The following is a 25,895-nucleotide window of genomic DNA, read 5'->3' on the forward strand; positions in this document are numbered from 1 at the left end:
CCAGTATTCTCAGTTCACTCAATAACTCAAAGGCCAAAGACATATATGAACTAAACACAGACTTTTACAAAACCCATGCCAGTAGCTTCCTACCCCTAATCCTCCATTTAATCAATCTCTGCATAAGACATTCCATATTTCCGACTGCGCATCAGTCCAGACGACCCTACTGGTCTCTAGAACAGCCTGGACCACGCACGACGGCGACTGAGGAAACAACCGCACTCGGCGGCGACTTGGGGCACAGAACCGCACTCGGCGGCGACTTGGGGCACAGAACCGCACTCGGGCGGCGACTTGGGGCACAGAACCGCACTCGGGCGGAGACTTGGGGCACGGAACCGCACTCGGGCGGCGACTTGGGGCACGGAACCGCACTCGGGCGGCGACTTGGGGTACGGAACCGCACTCGGGCGGCGACTTGGGGGACAGAACGGCGCTCTGCGGCATCCAGGGGCCCAGGGCCACACTCGCGGCACACACTGGGGACCTGAACCGCAATCAGCAGCAACTTGGGGGACAGAACTGAACGCAGCGGCGGTCAGGGGCCCAGGGCCACACTCGCGGCACACACTGGGGGCCTGACGCGCAATCGGCAGCAACTTGGGGAACGGGACTGCACGCGGCGGCGGTCAGGGGCCCAGGGCCACGATCGCGGCACACACTGGGGGCCTGACGCGCAATCGGCAGCAACTTGGGGAACAGAATCGCACTCGGGCGGCGACTCGGGGACAGAACCGCAATCGGCGGCAACCCGGGGAAACAGAACCGCAAACGGCGGCAAGTCAGGGACAGAACCGCAAACGGCAGCAACTCAGGGACAGAACCGCGCTCGGGCGGCTTCTCACACAAAACCGCATTCGGACGGCTACACACACAAACCCGCACTCGGACGGCTACTCACACAAACCCGCACTCGGACGGCTATTCACACAAACCCGCAATCGGCGGCATTTGAAAGTCCGGACCGCGATCAGCGGCATTCGTAAGGCGGAGCTGCGGCAGCAGCAAGAGCCACCACGCGCCGCAGCAGTGGGAGTGGGGCCAGGGACGATCGCGGGTCCTGCGCAGCTGGCTTGGAGTCGGGCGACGTCAAAGGGCCCTGCGACGCTGGGGTGGAGCCCGATGGCGACTGCGAGTCTGATGACGCCGGGAGGCACTCCGATGGCGGCCGCGTGTCCGGCGTCGCGGCCGCGAAGTCCGATGACTCTCGCAGCCGATGGCGCCGGGAGGCACTCCGACGGCAGCCGCGCGTCCGGCGCCGCGGCAGCGAAGTCCGATGACTCTCGCAGCCGATGGCGCCGGGAGGAACTCCGATGTTGGCCGCGTGTCCGGCGTCGCGGCAGCGAAGTCCGATGGCGACAGCGGAGCCGATCGCGCTGGAACCTGCTCGGACGACGGACGCGGATCGGGCGTCGCAGCGGGAGCCGACGGTAGAGGGAGGTCCAAGCGCCGGTCGCCGCAGTGGTCGGAGCACTCCGCCACGAATGGAGTGTAGAAATGGAGCAGGGCGACCAAGTGCTGCTTGGACCAGGGTTTATTGCAGCAAACTCAAAAGACAGACTCGGCAAACCGACGTGACTTAACATCAAAACTAACAGGACTGACCGACAAAAACGTGAAACAAAAGACAGGAACCAAACAACCTCATGACAGTGACACGTGCATTGTCCGCAATGCTCCGACATCGAGTGGCACATAAACAGAACTTAAATACAACACAGGTAACAAGAGGCAGGTGAGTGTGATTACACTAATCAAGGGCACACTGGAAGGGAGGGGCGAGCACACAGACACACAGAAACGATGACAACCTATACACATCACAAAACTGGGGACGAGACATGACAAACAACCTTCTCAACAACTCACAATTTGGCTTCCGATCAGCTCGTTCTACACTATCTGCACAGCTACTACTCACAGAATATATACGCACTTCTCTTAATAAAGGCCATATCACAGGAGCAGTCTTTGTAGATTTCCGTAAAGCCTTTGACACAGTTAATCACCAAATACTCCATAACAAACTAGCTTCCTTTCATCTCTCCCCCTCAGTGCTAACTATGCTCTCATCATACCTCTCGGATAGAATCCAGGTTGTTAATATTGGTCAGGCCACATCTACTCCATTACCATCTCCCACTGGTGTTCCCCAGGGCAGCACACTGGGCCCATTATTATTCATTATGTACATCAATGACATGCCTAACATATGCAAACAAACTCAAATCATATTATATGCTGACGACACAGTTATTTTCACCTCAGATTCGAACATCGAAACCATAAACTCCAAACTTACTTCTGATCTCCAGCTCCTACATGACTGGCTAAAAGTAAACCATCTGACGATCAATATAAAAAAACCTGAAATAATGTATTTCCACTCCCCTAGGAAAAACATCTCCATAACTGTCCCCATTACTCTATCCGATCAAACTCTAGTAATCACAAACACATATAAATATCTTGGAGTGCACTTAGACTCCCACCTCACCTAAAAAAAACATGTTAACACTCTCACTAATAAGCTCAAACAGAAAATGTATGTCTATAACAGGATCAGGCCATATCTCACCCATAATGTCTCAAATATTTATCTACATTCAATACTGTCTAACCTATCATACTGTCTTCCCATTTGGTCTCTCACCACAAAAGAAACTCTGGATCCTATAGCCAGACTATACAATAGAGCATACAAAATACATGGCAGACTATCAATCTGGACCCATCACTGCACGTCACTTGCACGCTCCAATGCACTAACCTTCCAGAATTACACAATTCTCATGGCAATAAAACTCTTCTATCAACTACACACAAATTCTCTCCCACCTATAGTTCATTCACTCATCCCAGGCCGTAATGAAAGACAGGCCCGCATCACCCGCTCAGTTACACAGGACCTCATCCGAACCCCAGCATACCAAAACAATTTTGGTCTTAACTCATTTATCTGCACATCTATTTTGATCTGGAATAAGATACCCCTTCAAATCAGATCAGCCACCTCTATTATGCAATTTAAACGGCTATACACATATTTTTTAATAACAAACCAAACTTGCACCCATTAACAAAAAGATATATATATATATATATTGTATATATTGTATTGAAACGTATGTAATGTTATAGGAACCTGCTGTAAAACAGTTCTTGAACTGAGTCAGGCCAGTCCATGAAACTTTGATGTTACATGTCGACCTTTCCTTTAAATAAACTGAGAAAAAACTGAGAAACTGAGAGTGGACAGGATGGGGTTGAAGCCCCTGGCCCGCTGATCAAAGCATAGCAGGGGGTCTTTTACGACGTTGTGTAAACAAAGCAACTTTGATTGCTTCCTCTGCAGCTAGTCAATCAGTTCAAAAGATCTTAGCACTTTGTTCTACTACTTTTGTTAAGACAGGACAAGCTAGGTAACAGCTGGGGGAGAGGGGAGCAGTGAGCAGCAGCGGTGCCGCGCTCGGGAATCAGTTGGTGATCTAACCCCCCAATTCCAACCCTTAATGCTGAGTGCCAAGCAGGGAGGCAATGGGTCCCATTTTTATAGTCTATGGTATGACCCGGCCGGGGTTGGTCAAGGTGGAAGTGGACAAGGGTCTCTCCTGAAGTCCACTGTTATCTCCACGGTCTTGAGCGGGTCCAGCTCCAGGTGGTTTTGGTTGCATCAGTGGACCAGCCGCTCCACCTCCTGTCTGTACACATTCTCGTCACCGTCCCGGATCAGTACAATGAGAGTGGTGTCGTCCGCATACTTCAGGAGCTTCACAGAAGAGTCGCCTGAGGAGCAATCATTAGTATATAGAGAGAGAAGAGCAGTGGAGAGAGGACACACCCTTGGGAGGCACCAGTGTTGGTGGTCCGGGTGTCTGATGTGATGGTCCCCAGCCTCACATGCTGTCTCCTGTTGGTCAGGAAGCTGGTGATGCACTGACAGGTGGAGGCAGGCACCACGAGCTGGATGACCTTCTGGTGGAGGATGTCAGGAGCGATGGTGTTGAACGCTGAGCTGAAGTCCACAAACAGGATCCTGGGATATGTCCCTGGGGTGTCTAGGTGTTGCAGGATGTAGTGCAGTCCCACGTTGACCGCATCATCCACCGACCTGTTTGCCTGGTAGGCAAACTGCAGGGGGTCGAGCAGGGGGCCCGTAATGTCCTTCAGGTGGTTCAACACCAATCTCCCAAAGGATTTCATGACCACAGATGTCAGGGCGACAGGTCTGTAATCATTCAAACCTGTGATGGCAGGCTTCTTAGCCACCGGTAAGCACGAGGGAACCTCATACAGCTCCAGGGAACGGTTGAAGATCCGTGCAAAGGTGGGTGCCAGTTGTTCAGCACAGACTTTCAGGCAGGAGGGGGACACGCCGTCTGGGCCTGGTACCTTCCTGGCCTTTTGTCTCTGGAACATCTGACACACCTCCTCCTCGCAGATCTGGAGTGCAGGCGTGGCTTCTGAAAGAGAGAGAGTAGGTGATAACGACAATGGAGGTGTGGACGAGGGGTTGTGGGTGGAGGTGTGTATGTTGATTATACTGCAGGAGGTCCTGTTGTGTGGGTGGACCGTTCAAACCTGCAGTAAAACCTGTTTAGCTGGTTTGCAAGCCTTGGGTTCTCTACAGGACAGTTGGTTTCTTGAAGCCCGTGATGCTCTGCAGGCCTTTCCACACTATTGAGGGATCAGGATTAGCAGCGAGGTGTCTCCCCAAGCTCTCCCCATAACACTTCTTGGCTTTCCAGATCTCTCGGTTCAGTGTGTTCCTGGTCTGCCTGAACAGGTCCCGGTCCCCACTCCTGTAGGCCTCCTCCTTGGCTTTGCGCAGCATCCTGAGGTTTGGTGTAAAGTTAAAGTTAAAGTCCCAATGATCGTCACACACACATCTGGGTGTGGTGAAATTTGTCCTCTGCATTTAACCCATCCCTGTGTGATTTTAATCCATCCCCTGGGGGAGAGGGAGCAGTGAGCAGCAGCGGTGCCGCGCTCGGGAATCAGTTGGTGATCTAACCCCCCAATTCCAACCCTTAATGCTGAGTGCCAAGCAGGGAGGCAATGGGTCCCATTTTTATAGTCTTTGGTATGACCCGGCCGGGGTTTGAACCCACAACCTTCCAGTCTCAGGGCGGACACTCTACCACTAGGCCACTGAGGTTTGTACGCGCAGAAGGTCTTAGTTTGCACACACAAATCCTCACAAAAGCTAACGTATGATGTCACAGGTCGCCTGTGAGTTCATGCAGGTCTGAAGCTTCAGCTTCAAAAACACCCCAATCAGTGCAGTCAAAGCAGGCCTGGAGGTCCTGCTTTGACTCCACTGTCCATTTCCTCACAGTACTCACCACAGGCTTAGAAGTTTTTAATTTCTGCCTGTAGGTTGGGATCAGATGAACTAGACAGTGGTCCGAGAGTCCTGAAGCTGCACAGGGCACAGAGCGGTATGCGTCCTTTATTCCGGTGTAGCAGTGGTCCAGTGTCTGTGTTTCTCTGCTGCTGTCTGTATTTGGGGAGTTCGTGTGCAAGGTTCGCTCTGTTAAAATCACCCAGAACAATGATCAGTGAGTTTGGTAATTTTTTCTCCATGTCTGTTACCTGGTCAGCCAGCAGCTGCGTGGCTTCGATCGCACATGCGTGTGGTGGAATGTATACAGCCGCCATAACGATCGAGGAGAACTCACGTGGTGAATAAAATGGCCGGCAGTTTATGAAAAGTGTTTCTAGGAGAGGGCTGCAAGACTCTTTCAACACTGTGACATCAGGACACCAACCTTCATTAATATATAAACATAGACCACCTCCCTTTGATTTTCCCGTGAGCTCCCTGTTGTGAGCTGCACGTAGTAGCTGAAACCCAGTTAGCTCTACGGCGTGGTGGGGGATGCATCCATCAAGCCACGTTTTGACGAAGCAGTTTAAGGCAGTTATTTAAGATTTGTGAAAACATCTTGCCGGCAAATGCTAACAAGAATATTTCATGATAGTTACCACATTCGGATTGATCTTTTTTATTTGTAAACGGTCATGATGTCAGCAGTTTTAAAATTGGATGGCATACTTTCATTGGTCCAGATGTTGAATAGGAGCTCATGAAGCTTCTGTTGGATCAAGTGGCCTTCTAGTTTGTAGACATCTCTGTTGTTTTTCATGGCTTTGATTCCATATTTGACTTGATGGTGTCTGAGCAAGAGAATCTCAAATCATTTACAGTAGAAAACACTTATGGTCTTCAGTTTTTTTGTGTTTTGAAATATCATCCTATTGGGAACCTTTCCATTTCCCTCGAGCATTTGACTATCCTTCTTTTCCACACTTTACAGAAAAATACAATCTAATCATCATGTTGAAGCCAGGGGAATTTACAAAACCAGAGTTTTAATTTTTTTCAATTTTCAATATACCAAATGTCTCAATTAAATGTTTTTTTTTTTGCCCTGTCACTCATCCTGCTATGTTTTTTCAATAGGGGAGTACAATATTGTTTTGCATGAATGGAGGGAAATGACAGTTTTTTTGGGTGCATAAACAGACCCAATATTCACACATTCTAGCATTCTAGAGTTAAAACAAAGGTGGTAATTTGCTAACTCTCTTATTTGAATGACATCTTTATTTACAGTTATACAGTTATATGTATTTGTAATTAAGTGTTTTTGTATGTCGTTTATTTGTAGGATGGTGTCTTACAAATGGAGAAGAGGTTTGCTTTAAGTCCATCGTAAACTCCTGCAATGATTGTGTCAGATCTGGGCCATACTGCGCTTGGTGTCAACAACTGGTATGTTTTAAGCACAGTCTGTGATTTTCCCATTTGATCATTCGATCTTTTACATAAGTTGAATTTAGTAGAATTTAATATTATTTCTGAATTTATTTAATTGAATTTATTTAGTTGATTTTTTTCCCTATTAAAACAAACAAAAACAGTCTTTTCCACAATTGATCACTCAATTAGCCTATTTCTCAACTATCCAGTAATAACTTTGTTTTTAAGCAAGGAAACACTGGCCATGCTGGTCTTGGTTGATGTTTGGATGATGGAGAAGGTTATTTACCAGTTGAAGCCAACAACCTGCCTTTTCAATCCCACCTTAACCTTGTTTCAGACTTCCTGGCAGAGGATGTCCTAGACATTTAAGGTGTTCTTTCTGGTGCCTTTCCATCAGATAATGTCAAATGTCTTAAAAAAATAAAAAATAAAAAATCTAAAACGTTTGATAGGTTATGTGACAGTTCTGTCTGAGGTTCAAACTCACATGTCTACAATTGGGTTGGGAATCAAATGCACAAACTGCTGAGCACAAACTGCCTTGCCTGCTAGTTGTCAAGTTACATGGTGGATAGGATGGTAAAAAATGGTGCGTGAATGTGTATTGGATTTGGCCCAGACGAATTGAATGAAATTCCAAATTTCAAAGCTTGACATGGAGGACCTGAAGAAGGGGGCCTGAGTAAGGGTTACTTAATAGTTAGTTCTTCAAAATTAACTATTATTAAATTGGTAAAGGGGAGTTTGTTGGTTGAACCAGTCAACCTCCATTCCCATTCCAAATTTCACCAGAAGATGGTGCCAAAGTCAGATTGACCTAACACAGTAAATTAATAGTTTAAAAAGTCATCGATTAGATGAAGACTTGTTCTGAAACACAGCAACACACAATTTTGGATTATTGTATAGTATGAAATATTATATTAAATATTGAATAATATTTTATATTATTTTGTTTTTCTATAATATACTTTGAAACTGTTTGGGTATTTTAATTTGCTAACGAGAGAAGCCCATGCTCACCGTTAGGTGATGAGAATGAGACATTTTAATCACAATTACAGTAAGCTGCAATATACTTTATTTTATTCTGCTTTGCCATGTTATATAGTTAGTAGCAACTTGAGCAGCATCATAGCACTGATGTTTCATTTACACATGAATGTATTAGTCAAGTCAAGTTTATTTGTATAGCCCTGAATCACAAGCAGTCTCAAAGGGCTTCACATAGACAAACAATTGACAATTATTCTCAAAGCATCCCCTGATCTTAAGCTCCCAAAAGGGCAAGGAAAAACTCAAAAAAATCCTACCAGGGGAAAAATGAGAAACCTTGAGAAGGGATCACAGATGGAAGGATCCCCCTTTCAGGATCACCAGGCTGCAATGGATGCAGAGAGGGCACATAAAATACGTAATATGAAAATCAATGAAAAAGTGGATGTCCAAGTCAAGTCAAGTCAAGTCAAGTTTATTTGTATAGCCCTAAATCACAAGCAGTCTCAAAGGGCTTCACATAGACAAAAATTGACAATTATTCTCAAAGCATCCCCGGATCTTAAGCTCCCAAAAGGGCAAGGAAAAACTCAAAAAACTCCTACCAGGGGAAAATGAGAAACCTTGAGAAGGGACCACAGATGGAAGGATCCCCCTTTCAGGATCACCAGGCTGCAATGGATGCAGAGAGGGCACAAATAATACATAATATGAAAATCAATGAAAAAGTGGATGTCCAAGTCAAAGCGAAGAGCTGCCGGAGGTGCCCTCGATTTTCCTGGCAGTGTCTTCGAGGAGGGTGAGCTGCAATTCCCTCATCCTGAATTGGTCCACGAGAATCCAGATAGCCGCTGTCAGCTTGGGTGCCACCTAACCACCTCCCCAGCCGGGGAGGGGTGGAGGGAGGGGGGGTGGGGAGAGGGAGCAAAAACAAACTCCAGCCGAATCGGCCACTACAGGTTGATTAAAGGCCATATCATAGAAATGTGTCTTAGAAAATGCTCTAGACCCTGCAGACATTTTCTTGGCCCTCGGTGTCACTAAAAGACTAGCGTTTTGCGAACGAAGGTTCCGAGACGGAACATAAGGAACAACTAGGTCGACGAGATATGAAGGCGCTAAGCCATGCAGTGATTTATAGGTTAATAGAAGAATCTTGAAGTCACATCTTAAATGGACCGGGAGCCAATGTAAGTTGGCTAATATTGGGGTAATGTGATCAAATTTTCTTGTCCGTGAGAGCAGCCTCGCAGCAGCATTTTGTACTAACTGTAGACTTTTGATGCGGGACTTAGGAAGACCAGAGAATAGTACATTACAGTAGTCCAGGCGCGACGTGACGAACGCATGTATAATAGTTTCCGCATCACCGGTCGAGAGGATCGGACGAATCTTAGCAATATTACGAAGGTGAAAAAATGCAATTCTGGTTATATTCTTAATGTGCTTTTGAAAGGAGAGCGTTTGGTCAAATATTACCCCGAGATTAGTTACAGTATCGCTCTGAGTGATAGTACGGTTATCTATAGTTATAGTGGTTTCCTTAAATAAGTGTTGATACCAAGTTGGACCAATTATCAACATCTCAGTTTTATCTGGGTTAAGACGAAGGAAGTTGAGAGACATCCATTGCTTGATCTCCGCAAGGCACGCCTCAAGATTACAACAGTCCCGCGGATCTGTCATCGATAACGGCATATATAATTGGGTGTCATCCGCGTAACATTGAAAACTAATATTATATTTACGTATTATGTCCTCAAGCGGAATCATATAAATATTAAATAGAATTGGTCCGAGTACCGATCCCTGTGGGACACCACACGTAACATTATAGCGCTCAGAGGACGTATTGCCATAGACCACTCGGTGCGTCCTGTCTGATAGATAGGAATAGAACCAGCCTAGTGCTGACCCTGAAATACCAACACAACTTTTAAGACGCCCTAATAAAATATCGAAGTCTACAGTGTCGAAGGCAGCACTAAGATCGAGTAACAATACCGATGAAGTGTTTGAATCCATAGCTATGAGGAGATTAGTCACTTTAGCAAGTGCTGTCTCAGTGGAATGATTAGCTCTAAAACCAGACTGAAAAGAATCATATCGATGATTGGCGACCATGTAATCAATAAGCGAAGTCAAAGCGAAGAGCTGCCGGAGGTGCCCTCGATTGTCCTGGCAGTGTCTTCGAGGAGGGTAAGCTGCAGTTCCCTCATCCTGAATTGGTCCACGAGAATCCAGATAGCCGCTCTCAGCTTGGGTGTCACCTAACCACCTCCCCAGCCGGTGGGGGGAGGGGGGATGGGGAGAGGGAGCGAAAACAAACTCCAGCCGAATCGGCCACTACAGGTTAATTAAAGGCCATATCATAGAAATGTGTCTTTTTACGTGTCTTAAATGTTTCTACTGAGACATTAAGAGTATTAAGAGTTGAGTAAGGACAAGGGGTTGACATTGATACTGTTGGAAGACTGCAATCCCATGCTTAAGCTTGACCTAGAGGTCACCAGCTTGTCGTTTTGAAGCTGCTTGAGTATTGTAATCTGCTAAAAAGGAGAACCCACGATCATAGTTATGATTATGTGTTAAATTGACTAATGTGAAAGTATGTGTTGTTATTGTCACGATGTTTAATCAATATCAAACATGTATGTAATATTGATGTTAACAGCCCTCGTGTGGGTGCACGCTAGTGTAAATAAACGAGTTCCCGCGGTCTTAACAAAGACAGCTAAATCTATTCCGAGCGGATAACAAAAGCCCCAAATCTTAATGTGGAAAGAAGAGCCGCTGAAACGGCCGCAATCAATTTTATCCCGGGTCTCGAAAAGGTAATTACTCAACACCGGGGTCTTTTTGCTTTAAAAGGGACTGGTGTCCGGAAATGACGGAAATAATCTAACAATAGATTTGTTACCTGAAAAGCGGTTAGACTTGGAACGAATCTTCTTTCCGTACCGGCTTAAATAAATTCTCGTCTCCCCTACATACTGCGTTACAGCAGAGGGGCTAAAGTACAGAATTTTACCCTTTAAACGGAGAGCCGGTCACTTACATTAGATAAGTGCACGATTTGACATTTGACGATTTTAAAGAATGTCTTCAGGCCTCGAGGCAAAGAAAGCTTGAGGGGACCAAAGTACAGTCCCATTTTGATTCCAGGCTCGAGTTGAGTAATCAAATACAGTCAAACCTCGGTTTTCGACCACAATCCGTTCCAGAAGGCGGTTCGAGAAGTGAATCGGTCGAATTCCGAATCTATTTTTCCCATTACAAATAATGGAAAAAAATTGAATCCGTTCTAAGACAAAAAAACCCGCCTTTTTTAAGAATTTTTTCATTTGCGCATTTTTGTCCGATCGCGCAACTACAGCGCACCGCCGAACGCGCACCGCCGAACGCGCAACCGTAGCGCGCCGCCGACCGCGCAACTGCACCGCGCTGGTCGCATTATTGTGACAGAGCCGTCACTGAAATTTAGAAAATATTTTCAAAGTCCTGATGTACTTTCCAAAATTTAAGTGGACCTCAGTGCGCAGGGAGCTTAATTTGGTCCGATCGCGCAACCGCAGCGTGCCGGGTGCTCACTGTCGCATTGCTTTAAGAACGTCTTTGTGTTTTCGGATGGCTTTACTGCTCCCACTTGCTTTCTTTGGAGGCATGATTAGGGGTTAATACAATCCTCAAAGTAACGAAAATACAATAACGAACGGAGTCAGTCGGCATCCGGGCCGCGCGGTCGGGTTTTCTCGGGTCCTTTCGGCTCATCTCGCGAAGTTCGACCTCCGAATTTTGTTCAACAATCGAAGCAAAAAATCTCGAATTTTTCGTTCGAATTCCAATTTGTTCGAGAACCGGGACGTTCGAAAACCGAGGTTTGACTGTACCATAATAGGAGATAAGCCAGATAAGCTTGTTGCCAGCTACAATGAGTCTTTACTTTGTCATTTTATTTTGTCTTATTTCATGGATTGTGCATGGGCTAATGTCGAGGCAAAGTAAGTTTGAGGGGACCAAAGTACAGTCCTATTTTTTTCCAGACTTGAGTTACATAATCAAATACCGTAACAGGAGATAAGATAAATGCTTTTTGCCAGCTGCAATGAGCCTTTATTTTGTCACTTTTATTTGGTCATATTTAAAGGATTGTGCATGGCCTAATGTCTCTCAGTATTCAAAGGGAGACAAAAGCCACAATGGTACGTTTTTCACGAATAAGCTCAGTTATATATAAGTTATTTGATCAGGTAAATGAAAAAAGATTCTTTTGACAAGGCTTGACTGTATTGTGATCATCAACAATCTGCCGTGTTGGTCCGAATACAAGACTGATTATAAGACTACCCCCTCTTTTTCAAGACTCAAAATAGAAAAAATACTTTTTGAACATCAAATTTAATTTTTATACAGAAAATAATTATAGTACATCTGAAACAAATGATTATAACAATATATTCGAGAGAAAAAGCATCTTATTTTGCCTCATTCAAATCATGCAAATACTGTCTATCACACAGGTGTCAAACTCAAGGCCCGGGGCCAGATGCGGCCCGCCACATCATTTTATGTGGCCCGAGAAGACAAATTGTGCATCAAATTCATGTGTCATTACTCGAATTGCAAATTGTCTTCCCTTTTAATAATATTTTATTTTTAAATATTTGACCAGTTTTTACTCGCCTGATTTGAAAACGAGTTATTTGTCAGTTTGTTTTGTAGCTTTTACTGTATATAATGAGATGCTCATACATTTATTTGGGGTGACAGTCATAATGGCCCTCCGAAAGAAGCTATGACTACAATGCGGCCCGCGAAAAAAATTTGTTTGACACCCCTGGTCTATCACATCTTAATATCTGAACATTTAAATATGTAAACTAAAGTGCAATCACATTTGTAAATGAATGGCTTCTGGTTTTTGAAATGTAAATAAACCTACTGTTTCTCCATTTTCTGTTATCTCTTCTTTTATTTTCTTCTCTTTTATTTCTTACTGCTATTTTTTATTTTTCTTCTTCGTGCTACTGCTATTTTTATTTTTCTTCTTCGGGATTCGCTTTGGCCCGGGGAGTTAAGCATTCGCTTTAAACATATCTGGCGCCATCTAGCGTTGTGAATGGGTATAATGTCTAGACCCCGAATGTAAGACGACGCCCACTTTTTCAATCTTATTTCAATGCAAAAAACACTGTCTTATATTCGGGCCAATACAGTAAATAACTTTTTATTGAACGTTTTTATTTTTCTGACATTACATGAGCCTATTAAAACTTGACAAGCTCAACCAGTGGCTGTGACATAGTGAATGGGAAATTGTGCTCCGCTATAAAAGCACATGCACGGATTTTCACGTTGCACACACGGTTAGCCATAAATGCGCAAACCTCAGTTGTTGTTGAGGTTTTACCAGGCAGAAAGGATGTTTAATGAAGTTAATGTACAGCAGCTTTATGTCTCTCCTCTGCCTGGTTGCGCGTTAGTACCCTCTTGCCATTGCTATCATACTATATTTTTCATGGCATACCACGCACATACAAACACCTGGCAATTTCACTTTTTTGGACCACAAACCAATAGGCTTTCCATTGTCCCTCATTTCTGTGAGCAATGTCCATCTCTATTTATTTTTGACAGCTTTGTCAACATAACTTTTATAAGTTGTGTTGGAGCCTTCATTCATAAATAGCGCATCCATCTCGGAAAGCTAAGTTTTCTTTTAACTGCCCTAGCTAGCTGTACAGCGCTGCTTCTTTTTATGTGGGAAAACAATAAAAAATACTGTCCAGTCACGAGGAGATACGCAAATGTAGCATAGCATCACAACTATACCGTTAACATTATCTGACGGTACTAATGTTAATAAGCAGTACCAAGAGACACTTACCAAAGAAACCGCTGTAAGTAAATCATACCCATCAATGTCTATTTTGGGTTGGTGTAGATGTGGATTCAAAAATGTTCAATCAGCTTCATGTACGCCATATACAATGATCAGTTTAACTTCTAAGTATTCAGAAGTATGCATATACACTCGGCACGTGTACTCCTTAGAAACCAGCAAAAACAACATGTTGCTCAATCGGTACGCTCAATAGGCAAGATGTTTTGAAAAATGAATAATGTGTTATTCTGAGAATGAAAACTGAAAACTTTGGCATGGAAAATGATAAGGATAGCAAAACCATTAGCCGTAATTCATATTGTATTGAGCTCATTGCCAGACAAGAGAGTTCACCATGATCCAGGAAATCAAGAAATGAGACTGTTTACACAAATTAGCGCCAGCAATAGTCCAAGAGCTGCCAAGCATTGGACAAGATGTAGCAGGCCGTTTTGAGGGACGAATTGGACTCTAAGATACCCCAAAAAGGAGAAGACCAATCGTTCCCACCTCTTGTTACGAATGCAAGTGAAGTGTATAAAAATGTGTGAGTTCAAAGTCAAAGTCTGCTTTATTGTCAATCTCTTCACATGCCAAGACACACAAAGAAATCGAAATTACGTTTCCACTATCCCACGGTGACAAGACATAGTACACGATATACATACAAGTAAACAACACAAAATAAAAACAAGGCACCAACAATGAATAATAAGAGTGATGAATAAATAATAAATAAACAAATAACACAATAAATAAGAGGAGCAAAACGGAGCAAGTGTGCATACAGCAGACAGTCAGAATATAGCGCAAAAGTACAGGACGCTACGCAGAAGGTGGGAGAGAGTTCAGGATCCTAACAGCCTGGAGTATGAAGCTGTTGGTGAGTCTGGTGGTGCGGTTGTTTTATGAGGCGCGGTTCTTCCATGTCGTGAGGGAGAACGCCCGGCGCCATGTAGCCCTATGCCTGAACGCAGACTTACCGTAATTTTCGGACTATAAGTCGCGGTTTTTTTCATAGTTTGGGTGGGGGGGGGGCGACTTATACTCAGGAGCGACTTATATGTGTTTTTTTTTCAAATATTTTCAAAAAGAAAAAAAGAAAAAAAAAAGAAAAAAATGAAACCGCGATAAACGAACCGCAATGTAGCAAGGGATTACTGTAATTTGAATTTCAAGCGACGTCAGCAGCGCGACGTCAGCAGCGCGACGTCAGCAGCGCGACGTCAGCAGCGCGACGTCAGCAGCGCGACGTCAGCAGCGCGACGTCAGCAGCGCGACGTGGCGTTGTTTACATAAAGGACAAAGATTGACTCGACGGAGCTCTCTTTCACTTCCGTGGATTGAAGTCGGGGGCCGGCGCTCGGCCGGGTGGCTGTCCAGGGACGGTGGATGGGGCTCGGACAATGCTTTTACGCACGCCCGGTCCTACTCTACTGAGTTGTCTTTCACCTCCGTGGATGGAAGTCGAGGGCCGGCGCTCGGCCGGGTGGCTGTCCGGGGACGGTGGATGGGGCTCGGTCATGGCTTTTACGCACGCCCGGTCCTATTCTATGGAGCTCTCTTCCATTTCCGTGGCTGGAAGTCCACGCCGCCACACGCCTGGAAGTTTGTTTTGTTAAATAAAGAGCCGTTTACCAAACCCACGTCTTTCCTTGAACTTTGTTAACGCTACAATATAGTTATATAGTAGATCTGTGGAATAACGACGAGGCTGACGTCAGGGCGCGCGCACGCACGCGCGGCGTTGTTGACAAAGGACGAGGAATTTGATCGATGGATTTAATGATTTAGAGTGCACAGATGGTTTGATAACATTATTGCTTATATAATAGTTATTTGATATATAATTTATATATCGTTATATGGGCCTGTGGAATATTTTGAAGTGCAAGAGCCGTCAGCGGCGCGCACGCATTGTTGACAAAGGACGATTGATGGATTTAATGAATTGGAGTGACACAGATGGTTTTATTAACGTGTTATTTATGTAATAGTTTTTTGAATAACTCTGAATTTTACGTCAGGGCCGTTCTCAGCTCTTAGTTTGTGTTTATGTCACGTTAGCATACCTATCGTTTAGCCTGTTGTTGCTCGTTCATGACTGTTCTTGGTGTTGGATTTTGTCGAATAAATTGCCCCCCAAAATGCGACTTATACTCCGGAGCGACTTATATATGTTTTTTTTCACTTTTTTGGGCATTTTATGGCTGGTGCGACTTATACTCCGGTGCGATTTATAGTCCGAAAATTACGGTAATATAATCGGCTGAAATTTAACTAACCTGGTGTGACTTTGATTTGTGTGAATATTTAATAATATTTAATAATAATAATAACAACAATACTAAGAAAACGAACACATGTTGAAGAAGTTGGACACAGGTAATTGGTAATGGTTGAAACGAGGCGGAAAATAAAATTTTCCAACATTAGTAATCCATACATCTGAATTGCATGAATAAATGAATTTTATTTGTCTCAAACATGTAAACAATACATCAATAAATCAAATAACCAAAGTGAAAGTCATGTAAATTGCAACTTTGTATGAGTGCTAGATACAAACAAAATACAATATACAGCACATAATCAGCAGAGAATCAAGGGTCAGTTCTCTCACCAACACTATTTAACATCTATATATACGACCTACCGGACACAGCATCCAGAAAGTATGGTTATGCAGACGACCTTGCCATCATGCTGAGGCGACCAACGTGGAAGGCGACGGAAGACGGCCTGAATGAAGGTGGTATGGTAGCATACCTTCAAAAGTGGCGTCTCCAGCTCAGCGTTGGAAAGACTGTTGCTGCATCATACCATCTCAGCACCAGGGAAGCAAGGAGAGAACTTGCAGTGAGCATTGAGAACAAACGCCTGGAGGTTCAACAAGCCCCGAAGTACCTTGGCGTGCGTCTGGATCGGACCCTATCCTTCAAACAACACGTTGAAGATCTGAAGGCAAAGGTGGCATCCAGGGTTGCACTGATCCGCTGCCTTGCTGGAACAACGTGGGGAGCCTCTGCTAAGATCTTGCGGATATCAACTCAAGTGCTGGTCTTCCCTGCAGCAGAGTACTGTGCTCCAGTTTGGAACAGAAGCCCCCATGCCAAAAAGGTGGATGTGGCAATTAACAACGCCCTCCGAACTATAACAGGATGCCTGAAACCCACCCGTGTCCCTCTTGCCTGTCCTTGCGGGAATAGCGCCGGCCAACCTTCGTCGAGAGGCTGCCACCCTCGTTCTCGCTAGGAAGGCAAGAAATAACAACTGGCACATCCTGCACAACACTACAACAACTCCAACTCAACCAAGCAGACTCAAGGCGCGCCACCCCTACAACATGGTAGCACAAGAGATGCTCAATTCCATCCCTGAGGACATCTCCAGAGATGCTTGGCTGGCAGCAGCTTGGAAGCAGGAGTGGGAGGCAGCTGGTCCCTCCCTCATGCACCGTTATATCTGAGAACCAGGAGACGGGGCCATAGCTGGAGACGAACTACCTCGCCAGCAGTGGACCACACTGAACCGCTTAAGAACTGGTGTTGGGCGCTTCGACACATCTATGCGGCAGTGGGGACTGGCGGACAGTGCGGGATGCGAGTGCGGAGACCCCGAGCAGACAGCTGACCACATCATCAACACCTGCCCCCTATATAGACCACCCTCGGAGGCCGGCCTCTTTGACCTGGGACCAGAGATGCTGGCGTGGCTACACGACGCCAAGTTGGAGCGCTGACGTTACACGAAAAAAGAAAGAAGCAGAGAATGAATGAATGAACGAATTGATGAATTAAACTTTTTTAATTTTAATTAAGTAATTAATTACTTAATTAATGAATTAAACATTTTCAATTTATTAATTGATTATTTAAGGCAACTCATCTGTGTCAACTGAATATTCATTCATTATATGTGTCTCAAACATGTAAACAATACTTTAATAAATCAAAAAAACAAAGTGAAAGTCATGTAAATTATGACTGTATGAGTGCTAGATACAAACAGAATACAATATACAGCACATAATAAGCAGGATTTACATCTCTGAAAAGGAGTGGGAAGAAGTAGGATTTATTTAATCCCACCCCTATCCAATTTAAAACCAAACATTTTTAGTTACCTGTAACAAAGTTGTTACTTTACATTTTAGAGTACGTTTATTTTCACATGTACAGAAAAGAAGAGAAAAAACCCAATTGAATTATTTAATTTCAATGTGATCATAACTCATAAGTATCAACGTCACAATACTTTTACATTGTTTCAGGTTTAGATTCATATTATTCCAGAGTTTAACACCTGCAATGGAGATACAAAGGCTTTTCATTGTTAATCTGTGTTTGGGTAGAATACATTTACCGTCATTATTATTATATTAATATTATTATTATAGGAATATATATCCACACTTAAAATCCAAGTTAGTAATACATGCCCACACTTAATGTCAGACCATCTGGGCAAAAACTTCATCAGGCATCAGTCATACAGGTGACAGAACCACTGTCGACAAGACTTCTGACCAGCCCTGATTTACTTCTAACCACATCAAATAAACGTGTAACATTTTTTAAATTACCCCACCACCCCATTTTCTCTCCGTCATAGCGAGGGAAAACTTTGATCCACGTAAAATTAATAGGGTGGAAAAACTAGACTGGCCAGTAGAAAAGACCTTGCTTTCTTTGTAAATATATGGCGCTTTATGAAGTGCAAAATCGTCCGCCCAGGAATATGCGTTTTTGCTGTTGCAGAATTTGTCCTTTGAACAGCTGGTGAGTGATAATGGCATTCCTCGCTCACACATTTCTAGATACCGTAATTTTCGGACTATAAGTCGCACCAGCCATAAAATGCCCAAAAAAGTGAAAAAAAACATATATAAGTCGCTCCGGAGTATAAGTCACATTTTGGGGGGCAATTTATTCGACAAAATCCAACACCAAGAACAGTCATGAACGAGCAACAACAGGCTAAACGATAGGTATGCTAACGTGACATAAACACAAACTAAGAGCTGAGAACGGCCCTGACGTAAAATTCAGAGTTATTCAAAAAACTATTACATAAATAACACGTTAATAAAACCATCTGTGTCACTCCAATTCATTAAATCCATCAATCGTCCTTTGTCAACAATGCGTGCGCGCCGCTGACGGCTCTTGCACTTCAAAATATTCCACAGGCCCATATAACGATATATAAATTATATATCAAATAACTATTATATAAGCAATAATGTTATCAAACCATCTGTGCACTCTAAATCATTAAATCCATCGATCAAATTCCTCGTCCTTTGTCAACAACGCCGCGCGTGCGTGCGCCCTGACGTCAGCCTCGTCGTTATTCCACAGATCTACTATATAACTATATTGTAGCGTTAACAAAGTTCAAGGAAAGACGTGGGTTTGGTAAACGGCTCTTTATTTAACAAAACAAACTTCCAGGCGTGTGGCGGCGTGGACTTCCAGCCACGGAAATGGAAGAGAGCTCCATAGACGATAGGTATGCTAACGTGACATAAACACAAACTAAGAGCTGAGAACGGCCCTGACGTAAAATTCAGAGTTATTAAAAAAACTATTACATAAATAACACGTTAATAAAACCATCTGTGTCACTCCAATTCATTAAATCCATCAATCGTCCTTTGTCAACAATGCGTGCGCGCCGCTGACGGTTCTTGCACTTCAAAATATTCCACAGGCCCATATAACGATATATAAATTATATATCAAATAACTATTATATAGGCGGCTCGGTGGCGCACTGGGTAGCACGTCCGCCTCACAGTTAGGAGGGTGCGGGTTCAATTCCACCTCCGGCCCTCCCTGTGCGGAGTTTGCATGTTCTTCCCGGGCCCGCGTGGGTTTTCTCCGGGCACTCCGGTTTCCTCCCACATCCCAAAAACATGCTTGGTAGGCCGATTGAAGACTCCAAATTGTCCCTAGGTGTGAGTGCGAGTGCAAATGGTTGTTTGTCTCTGTGTGCCCTGCGATTGGCTGGCAACCGGTTCAGGGTGTCCCCCGCCTACTGCCCGATGACGGCTGGGATAGGCTCCAGCACGCCCGCGACCCCCGTGGGGACTAAGCGGTTCGGAAAATGGATGGATGGATAACTATTATATAAGCAATAATGTTATCAAACCATCTGTGCACTCTAAATCATTAAATCCATCGATCAAATTCCTCGTCCTTTGTCAACAACGCCGCGCGTGCGTGCGCCCTGACGTCAGCCTCGTCGTTATTCCACAGATCTACTATATAACTATATTGTAGCGTTAACAAAGTTCAAGGAAAGACGTGGGTTTGGTAAACGGCTCTTTATTTAACAAAACAAACTTCCAGGCGTGTGGCGGCGTGGACTTCCAGCCACGGAAATGGAAGAGAGCTCCATAGAATAGGACCGGGCGTGCGTAAAAGCCATGACCGAGCCCCATCCACCGTCCCCGGACAGCCACCCGGCCGAGCGCCAGCCCTCGACTTCCATCCACGGAGGTGAAAGACAGCTTGGTAGAGTAGGACCGGGCGTGCGTAAAAGCATTGTCCGAGCCCCATCCACCGTCCCTGGACAGCCACCCGGCCGAGCGCCGGCCCCCGACTTCAATCCACGGAAGTGAAAGAGAGCTCCGTCGAGTCAATCTTTGTCCTTTATGTAAACAACGCCGCGTCGCGCTGCTGACGTCGCGCTGCTGACGTCGCGCTGCTGACGTCGCGCTGCTGACGTCGCTTGAAATTCAAATTACAGTAATCCCTTGCTACATTGCGGTTCGTTTATCGCGGTTTCATTTTTTATTTTATTTTATTTATTTTTTTTGAAAATGTTTGAAAAAAAACACATAAGTCGCTCCTGAGTATAAGTCGCCCCCCCACCCAAACTATGAAAAAAAACGCGACTTATAGTCCGAAAATTACGGTACAAACCGGATTCGGTTGAAGTAGGGAAATTGCGTAAAATGTAAATAAAAACAAAATACAATGATTTGAAAATCCTTTTCAACCTATATTCAATTGAATACACTCCAAAGAAAACATATTTAATGCTCAAACTCATAAAGTTTATTTTATTTTTCAAATAATAATTAACTTAGAATTTCATGGCTGCAACACGTGCCGTGGAACTTGGGAAAGGGCATATTTACCACTTCGTGACATCACCTTTCCTTTTAATAACACTCAATAAACGTTTTGGAAGAGAGGAGACTAATTCTCTTAGCTTCTCATGTGGAATTCTTTCCCATTCTTGCTTGATGAACCGTTTCAGTTGTTCAACAGTCCGGGGTCTTCCCTGTCGTATTTTACGCCTCATAATGCACCACACATTTTCAATGGGAGACAGGTCTGGACTGCAAGCGGGCCAGGGGAGAACCTGGACTCTTTTACTTCGAAGCCACGCTGTTGTAACACGTACAGAATGTGGCTTGGCATTATCTTGCTGAAACAAGCAGCGGCGTCCATGAAAAAGACGTCGCTTGGACGGCAGCATATGTTGCTCCAAAATCTGTATGTACTTTTCAGCATTTATGTTGCCTTCACAGAAATGTAGGTCACCTATGCCATGGGAACTAATGCACCCCCATACCATCACAGATGTTGGCTTTTGAACTTTGCGTTGATAACAGTCCGGATGGTCCGCTTCCTCTTTGGTCCAGAGGACACAACGTCCAGTGTTTCCAAAAACAATTGGAAAAGTGGACTCATCAGACCACAAAACACTTTTTCATCGTGCATCAGTCCATTTTACATGAGCTCGGGCCCAGAGAACCCGGCGCCGTTTCTGGATGTTGTTCATAAACGACTTTGGCTTTGCATGGTAGAGTTTTAACCCGCACTTACTGATGTAGTGATGAACTGTATTTACTGACAATGGTTTTCTGAAGTTTTCCTGAGCCCATTTGGTGATCTCCTTTACACACTCATGTCGGTTTCTAAGGCAGTGCCATCTGAGGGATCGAAGGTCACGGTCATTCAGTCTTGGTTTCTGGCTGTGGCGCTTACGTGCAGTGATTTCACCAGATTCTCTGATGATATTATGGACCGTAGATATTGAAAACCCTAAATTCCTTGCAATTTTGCTGTGAGAAATGTTGTTCTTAAACTGTTCAACTATTTTCGCACGCAGTTGTGGACTAAGTGGTGAACCTCGCCCCATCCTTGCTTGTGAATGACTGAGCATGTTTGGGAAGGCTCCGTTTATACCCAATCATGGTACCCAATTAGCCTGATCACATGTGGGATGTTCCAAATAGGTGTTTGATGAGCTTTTCTCAGCTTTCTCTGTATATTTTGCTACCTTTCCCAACTTCTACTGGAAGTGTTGCAGCCATTAAATTCGAAGTTAATTATTATTTGGCAAAAAATAATTAAGTTTATCAGTTTGAACATTAAATATGTACTCTTTGTAGTGTATTCAATTGAATAGGGGTTGAGAAGGATTTTCAAATCGTTGTATTTTGCATTTATTTACATTTTACACAATTTCCCAACTTCAACCGAATCCAGTTTGTATTTACAGGTCAAGAAATATTTTACTTTTCCATTACTTCCCCTGGATGGATGGCATGATGAATGGCTGGAGGGGGATCTGATACGGAGGGGCATGGTGGGCAAATTATATAGCAGTATTCAAAAGATGGCATCTCCTACACTAGCCTGTATTGGGGAATCTTGGTTTACACCAACATAGGAATGGAAATCCCTGATTTTTGGCAATCAAATGAATACATTCATAGTCTTTCTGTGTCAGACGGACTACTTCAATGTAATGTGCTCCATTGATTAGCTCTAACAGTGACATGCGGTGAGGGTTGGGGTTGGTGAGGCACTGACTCAGAGTCAGATTTACAAACGTACTGTATGACGCTAAGGCACTGACTCACAAGTCAGATTTACAAGCATACATGGTTGTTATCCCATTCTTGATTAAATTTAATAACATTTTAAACACACCACTGTACATTTAAACACACCACTGCAGTATTCTTACCTTTACTTGTAAATGAAGTCCATTCTCCTGTCCTTCTGGACGAAGATCTCGATGACTTTGTTGTAGAAGTCCTCCTTTTTGTCCTTTTCTTTGAGTTTTAAAGTCTCACTTTCTCAATTGAGATAATTGCCAGGGAAGAAAGTCGTCCTTGGTCAGTTCTATTCCGACTGTATGTCTTGATTCTTTTCAATGCAGAAAACGACCTTTCCACGGATACCGTTGTAGCAGGTATAGTGAGCACTAGCTGGAGTAACTTTGCTGCTTCAGGAACAGTCCCAATCAGATCCTTCTGGGCTAAAAAGTTGAGAAGCTCTCTAGGAGATTTGCATTCAGTCAAATAGCAACGCGTTAGCACCGAATGTTGTTGGTTGTTTTTCTTTTCTTTTTTTTCTTCTTAATTTACTCTCGAATTTACTCGTGTCGTGAACTATTAGCCGCAGGCTCACTATCGCCCCATCTTTGAGGCAAAGCTACTGGCTGCCTCAAGGCCCGTATTATCCCGCTGACTGCAAGCACGCGCCGTTTGCACGCGCTCAGTACAGTGTGTGAGTGGTGCACACTCTCACACGCACGCCCTGAGAGGCACGACCTGTCACTGCCTCAGCCTCCATGATTCTCGTCTCCCGTTGTTATTTGAACAAGAAATACAGCTATTTTGACTATGAAAATGATCCAAATGTATAGGAAACACACCAAAATTGCATTAAAAGCATAGACCACAGGACAGATATTATATTATGTTTTATTATATTATTCATTTTTTAACAACTTATGGTGACAGCTGAGGAAACCATGTTGAGCCCTTTACCGCCCCTGGTGGCAAGGTGAGGCACTGCCTCACCTGCCTCCTATGAGTGCACGTGCCTGCATTAAATCGTGCTCACTTACCGAGTTCTCCAAGTGATTTTCACCACGTTGTCCATTGACCGTTTACGGCACGCTGTTATTTAAAAAAGCAGTGACGGTAGATATCCCATGATTCCACTCGAGAGTGCGAAAACTACTCATTTTCTCAAGTTGTTAGAGATTACAAATATTGAGTAAGAGTAAGTAATAATTGTAGTTGACGAAACCGATTGGTATGATTGACCCATACTCAAATATTCTGACTGGTATTTACTGAATATATTATGAATATCTTAGAAATATAATTAGTTTGTCAAATACTAATTTATTTTGTCAAACAAGATTAATAAATATAAGACAAAAATAACTATCTAATTTTTCAACATTCATTTTGATATATCCAACTCAAATGATCTGTTTTGTGATTTTTTGAGATTTTAATAAGTTAATATACTTTTTTAATATTTTGATATATACTAAGGCCCTGAATGACTTTTTAGAGTGTATCTGATTGGCACAATTGCCTCATGCATCACCAACTTTCTGGTAAATATTTATCAAAACCTGCCAAAATTAATTTCAACCCATATTTGGCAGGTGTTAATTTAATACCTAGACTATAACTGATCAGCTATTGTTTATAAAGGCACAAAAATCTGCTACTTGGAAATGAAGATTTATGCTATGACTTTACTTGTGGGCACACTTGACATCAAATGAAGCACTTGTGGCCCCGGAACACGACTATAGATTCTACTATTGTCATTAATTGTTGCAAAAGAGTTTAATTGAATTTAATTTTCATATCATTCATAGTATTGTAATGTTATGAATTATATTAATTATATTAATGTTAATCTTATAATTAATAAGATGAAAGCTTTGATTATGGTGCTCTTTGGTTGTGGTGCCCCAAATTCAGGTGTGTTGTTTTCGCTTTTGTCATGTGCATATACACAAACAAAGTTTAAATTAAATATGATTTAATTTTCTCTTATTTTACATGTCATCTGAAAAGAATTTCACCAAAGCAGGTGAGCAGGAATCAGCACGCTGCGAAACCCGATTTAAATTGATGGAAAGAGGGTGCAATGAAGAGGAAATTATCGACCTTGTGAGCAGTCAACAAGTTGAGAAGAATGAACCTTTGTCCACATCATTCAATATGCAAGAGCCTATTCAGCTAAGTCCACAGAAGATAAGTCTAAGACTGCGACCTGGTGAGTTTGATTCCTGATTTAATCACACTAAGAGTCTGTGATATGTTTTTCCCCCCGTAAGAAATAATTATGAATGTAATGGCATGACAACTTTGGCTCACACTGACTTTGGTCCTCCTCACAGTTAGGAGGGTGCCGGTTCGATTCTACCTCCGACCCTCCCTGTGGGGAGTTTGCATGTTCTCCCCGTGCCCGCGTGGGTTTTCTCCGGGCATTCCGGTTTCCTCCTACATCCCAAAAAACATGCTTGGTAAGCCAATTGAGCACTCCAAATTGCCCCTAGGTGTGAGTGCGAGTGCGGATGGTTGTTCGTCTCTGTGTGCCAAGCGATCGGCTGGCAACCGGTTCAGAGTGTCACCCGCCTACTGCCCGATGACTGCTGGGACAGGCTCCAGCACGCCCGCGACCCCCGTGGGGACAAGTGGGACAGAAAATGGATGGATGGATACAAGCGGCCGAAATGAGTTTTCTCCGCAGGATGTCCGGGCTCTCCCTCAGATATAGGGTGAGAAGCTCGGTCATCCGGGAGAGACTCGGAGTAGAGTCGCTACTCCTCCACGTTGAGAGGAGCCACATGAGGTGGCTCGGGCAACTCATCAGCATGCCTTCTGGACGCCTCCCTGGGGAGGTGTTCCGGGCATGTCCCACCGGTAGGAGACCCTGGGGTCGACCCAGGACGCGCTGGAGAGACTATGTCTCTCAGCTGGCCTGGGAACGCCTCGGGATCCCCCGGGATGAACTGGATGAAGTGGCTGGGGAGAGGGAAGTCTGGGAGTCCCTCCTAAAGCTGCTGTCCCCGCGACCCGACCCCGGATAAGCGGAAGAAGATGGATGGATGGATGGATGGATGGATGGATGGATGGATGGATGGATGGAATCTTCGTCTTCCGTGTCACTTATGAACAACACCGCTGCTGAGTCCGGAAGTACATGCGGCGCTGACATCAGACTCATTGTCAGTGGCGGCTCCAATTATTCCACAGGCGTAACTCTAACCCGGCCAAACTATGAAAAAAACTGTGACTTATAAAAGAAAATAGAAACAGAAAATATGGTATGTTCTTGTTTTCCCCGTGCCTGCGTGGGTTTCTTCCGGTAACTTCAGTTTCACAGTCCAAAGATATGCATGGTCGGCCGATTGAGCACTCTAAATTGGCCGTAGTTATCATTATGACTGCGGATG

The 25,895-nt window shown here is 44.1% G+C and overlaps 1 protein-coding gene and 1 long non-coding RNA gene across 7 annotated transcripts in view; both read left to right on the top strand.

Moving 5' to 3' along the window:
* The window catches only part of itgb2 (integrin, beta 2), a 134,358-nt gene that overhangs the window by 26,091 nt on the left and 82,372 nt on the right, over window positions 1-25,895 (top strand). For all 6 annotated transcript variants that reach the window (XM_037280633.1, XM_037280635.1, XM_037280634.1 and 3 more), the window contains 2 exons: window positions 6,678-6,781; window positions 24,511-24,712. In XM_037280633.1, the coding sequence (XP_037136528.1) occupies window positions 6,678-6,781; window positions 24,511-24,712 (306 nt within the window). The remainder of the gene's footprint in view (window positions 1-6,677; window positions 6,782-24,510; window positions 24,713-25,895) is intronic.
* Window positions 7,759-10,232, top strand: LOC119139743. The gene is made up of 3 exons (XR_005101441.1): window positions 7,759-7,942; window positions 8,751-8,754; window positions 10,202-10,232. It is a non-coding gene; the product is annotated as an uncharacterized LOC119139743 (long non-coding RNA).

The sequence above is a fragment of the Syngnathus acus genome, chromosome 21 (genome assembly GCF_901709675.1).
Source record: "Syngnathus acus chromosome 21, fSynAcu1.2, whole genome shotgun sequence".
Classification (NCBI taxonomy): Eukaryota; Metazoa; Chordata; class Actinopteri; order Syngnathiformes; family Syngnathidae; genus Syngnathus; species Syngnathus acus.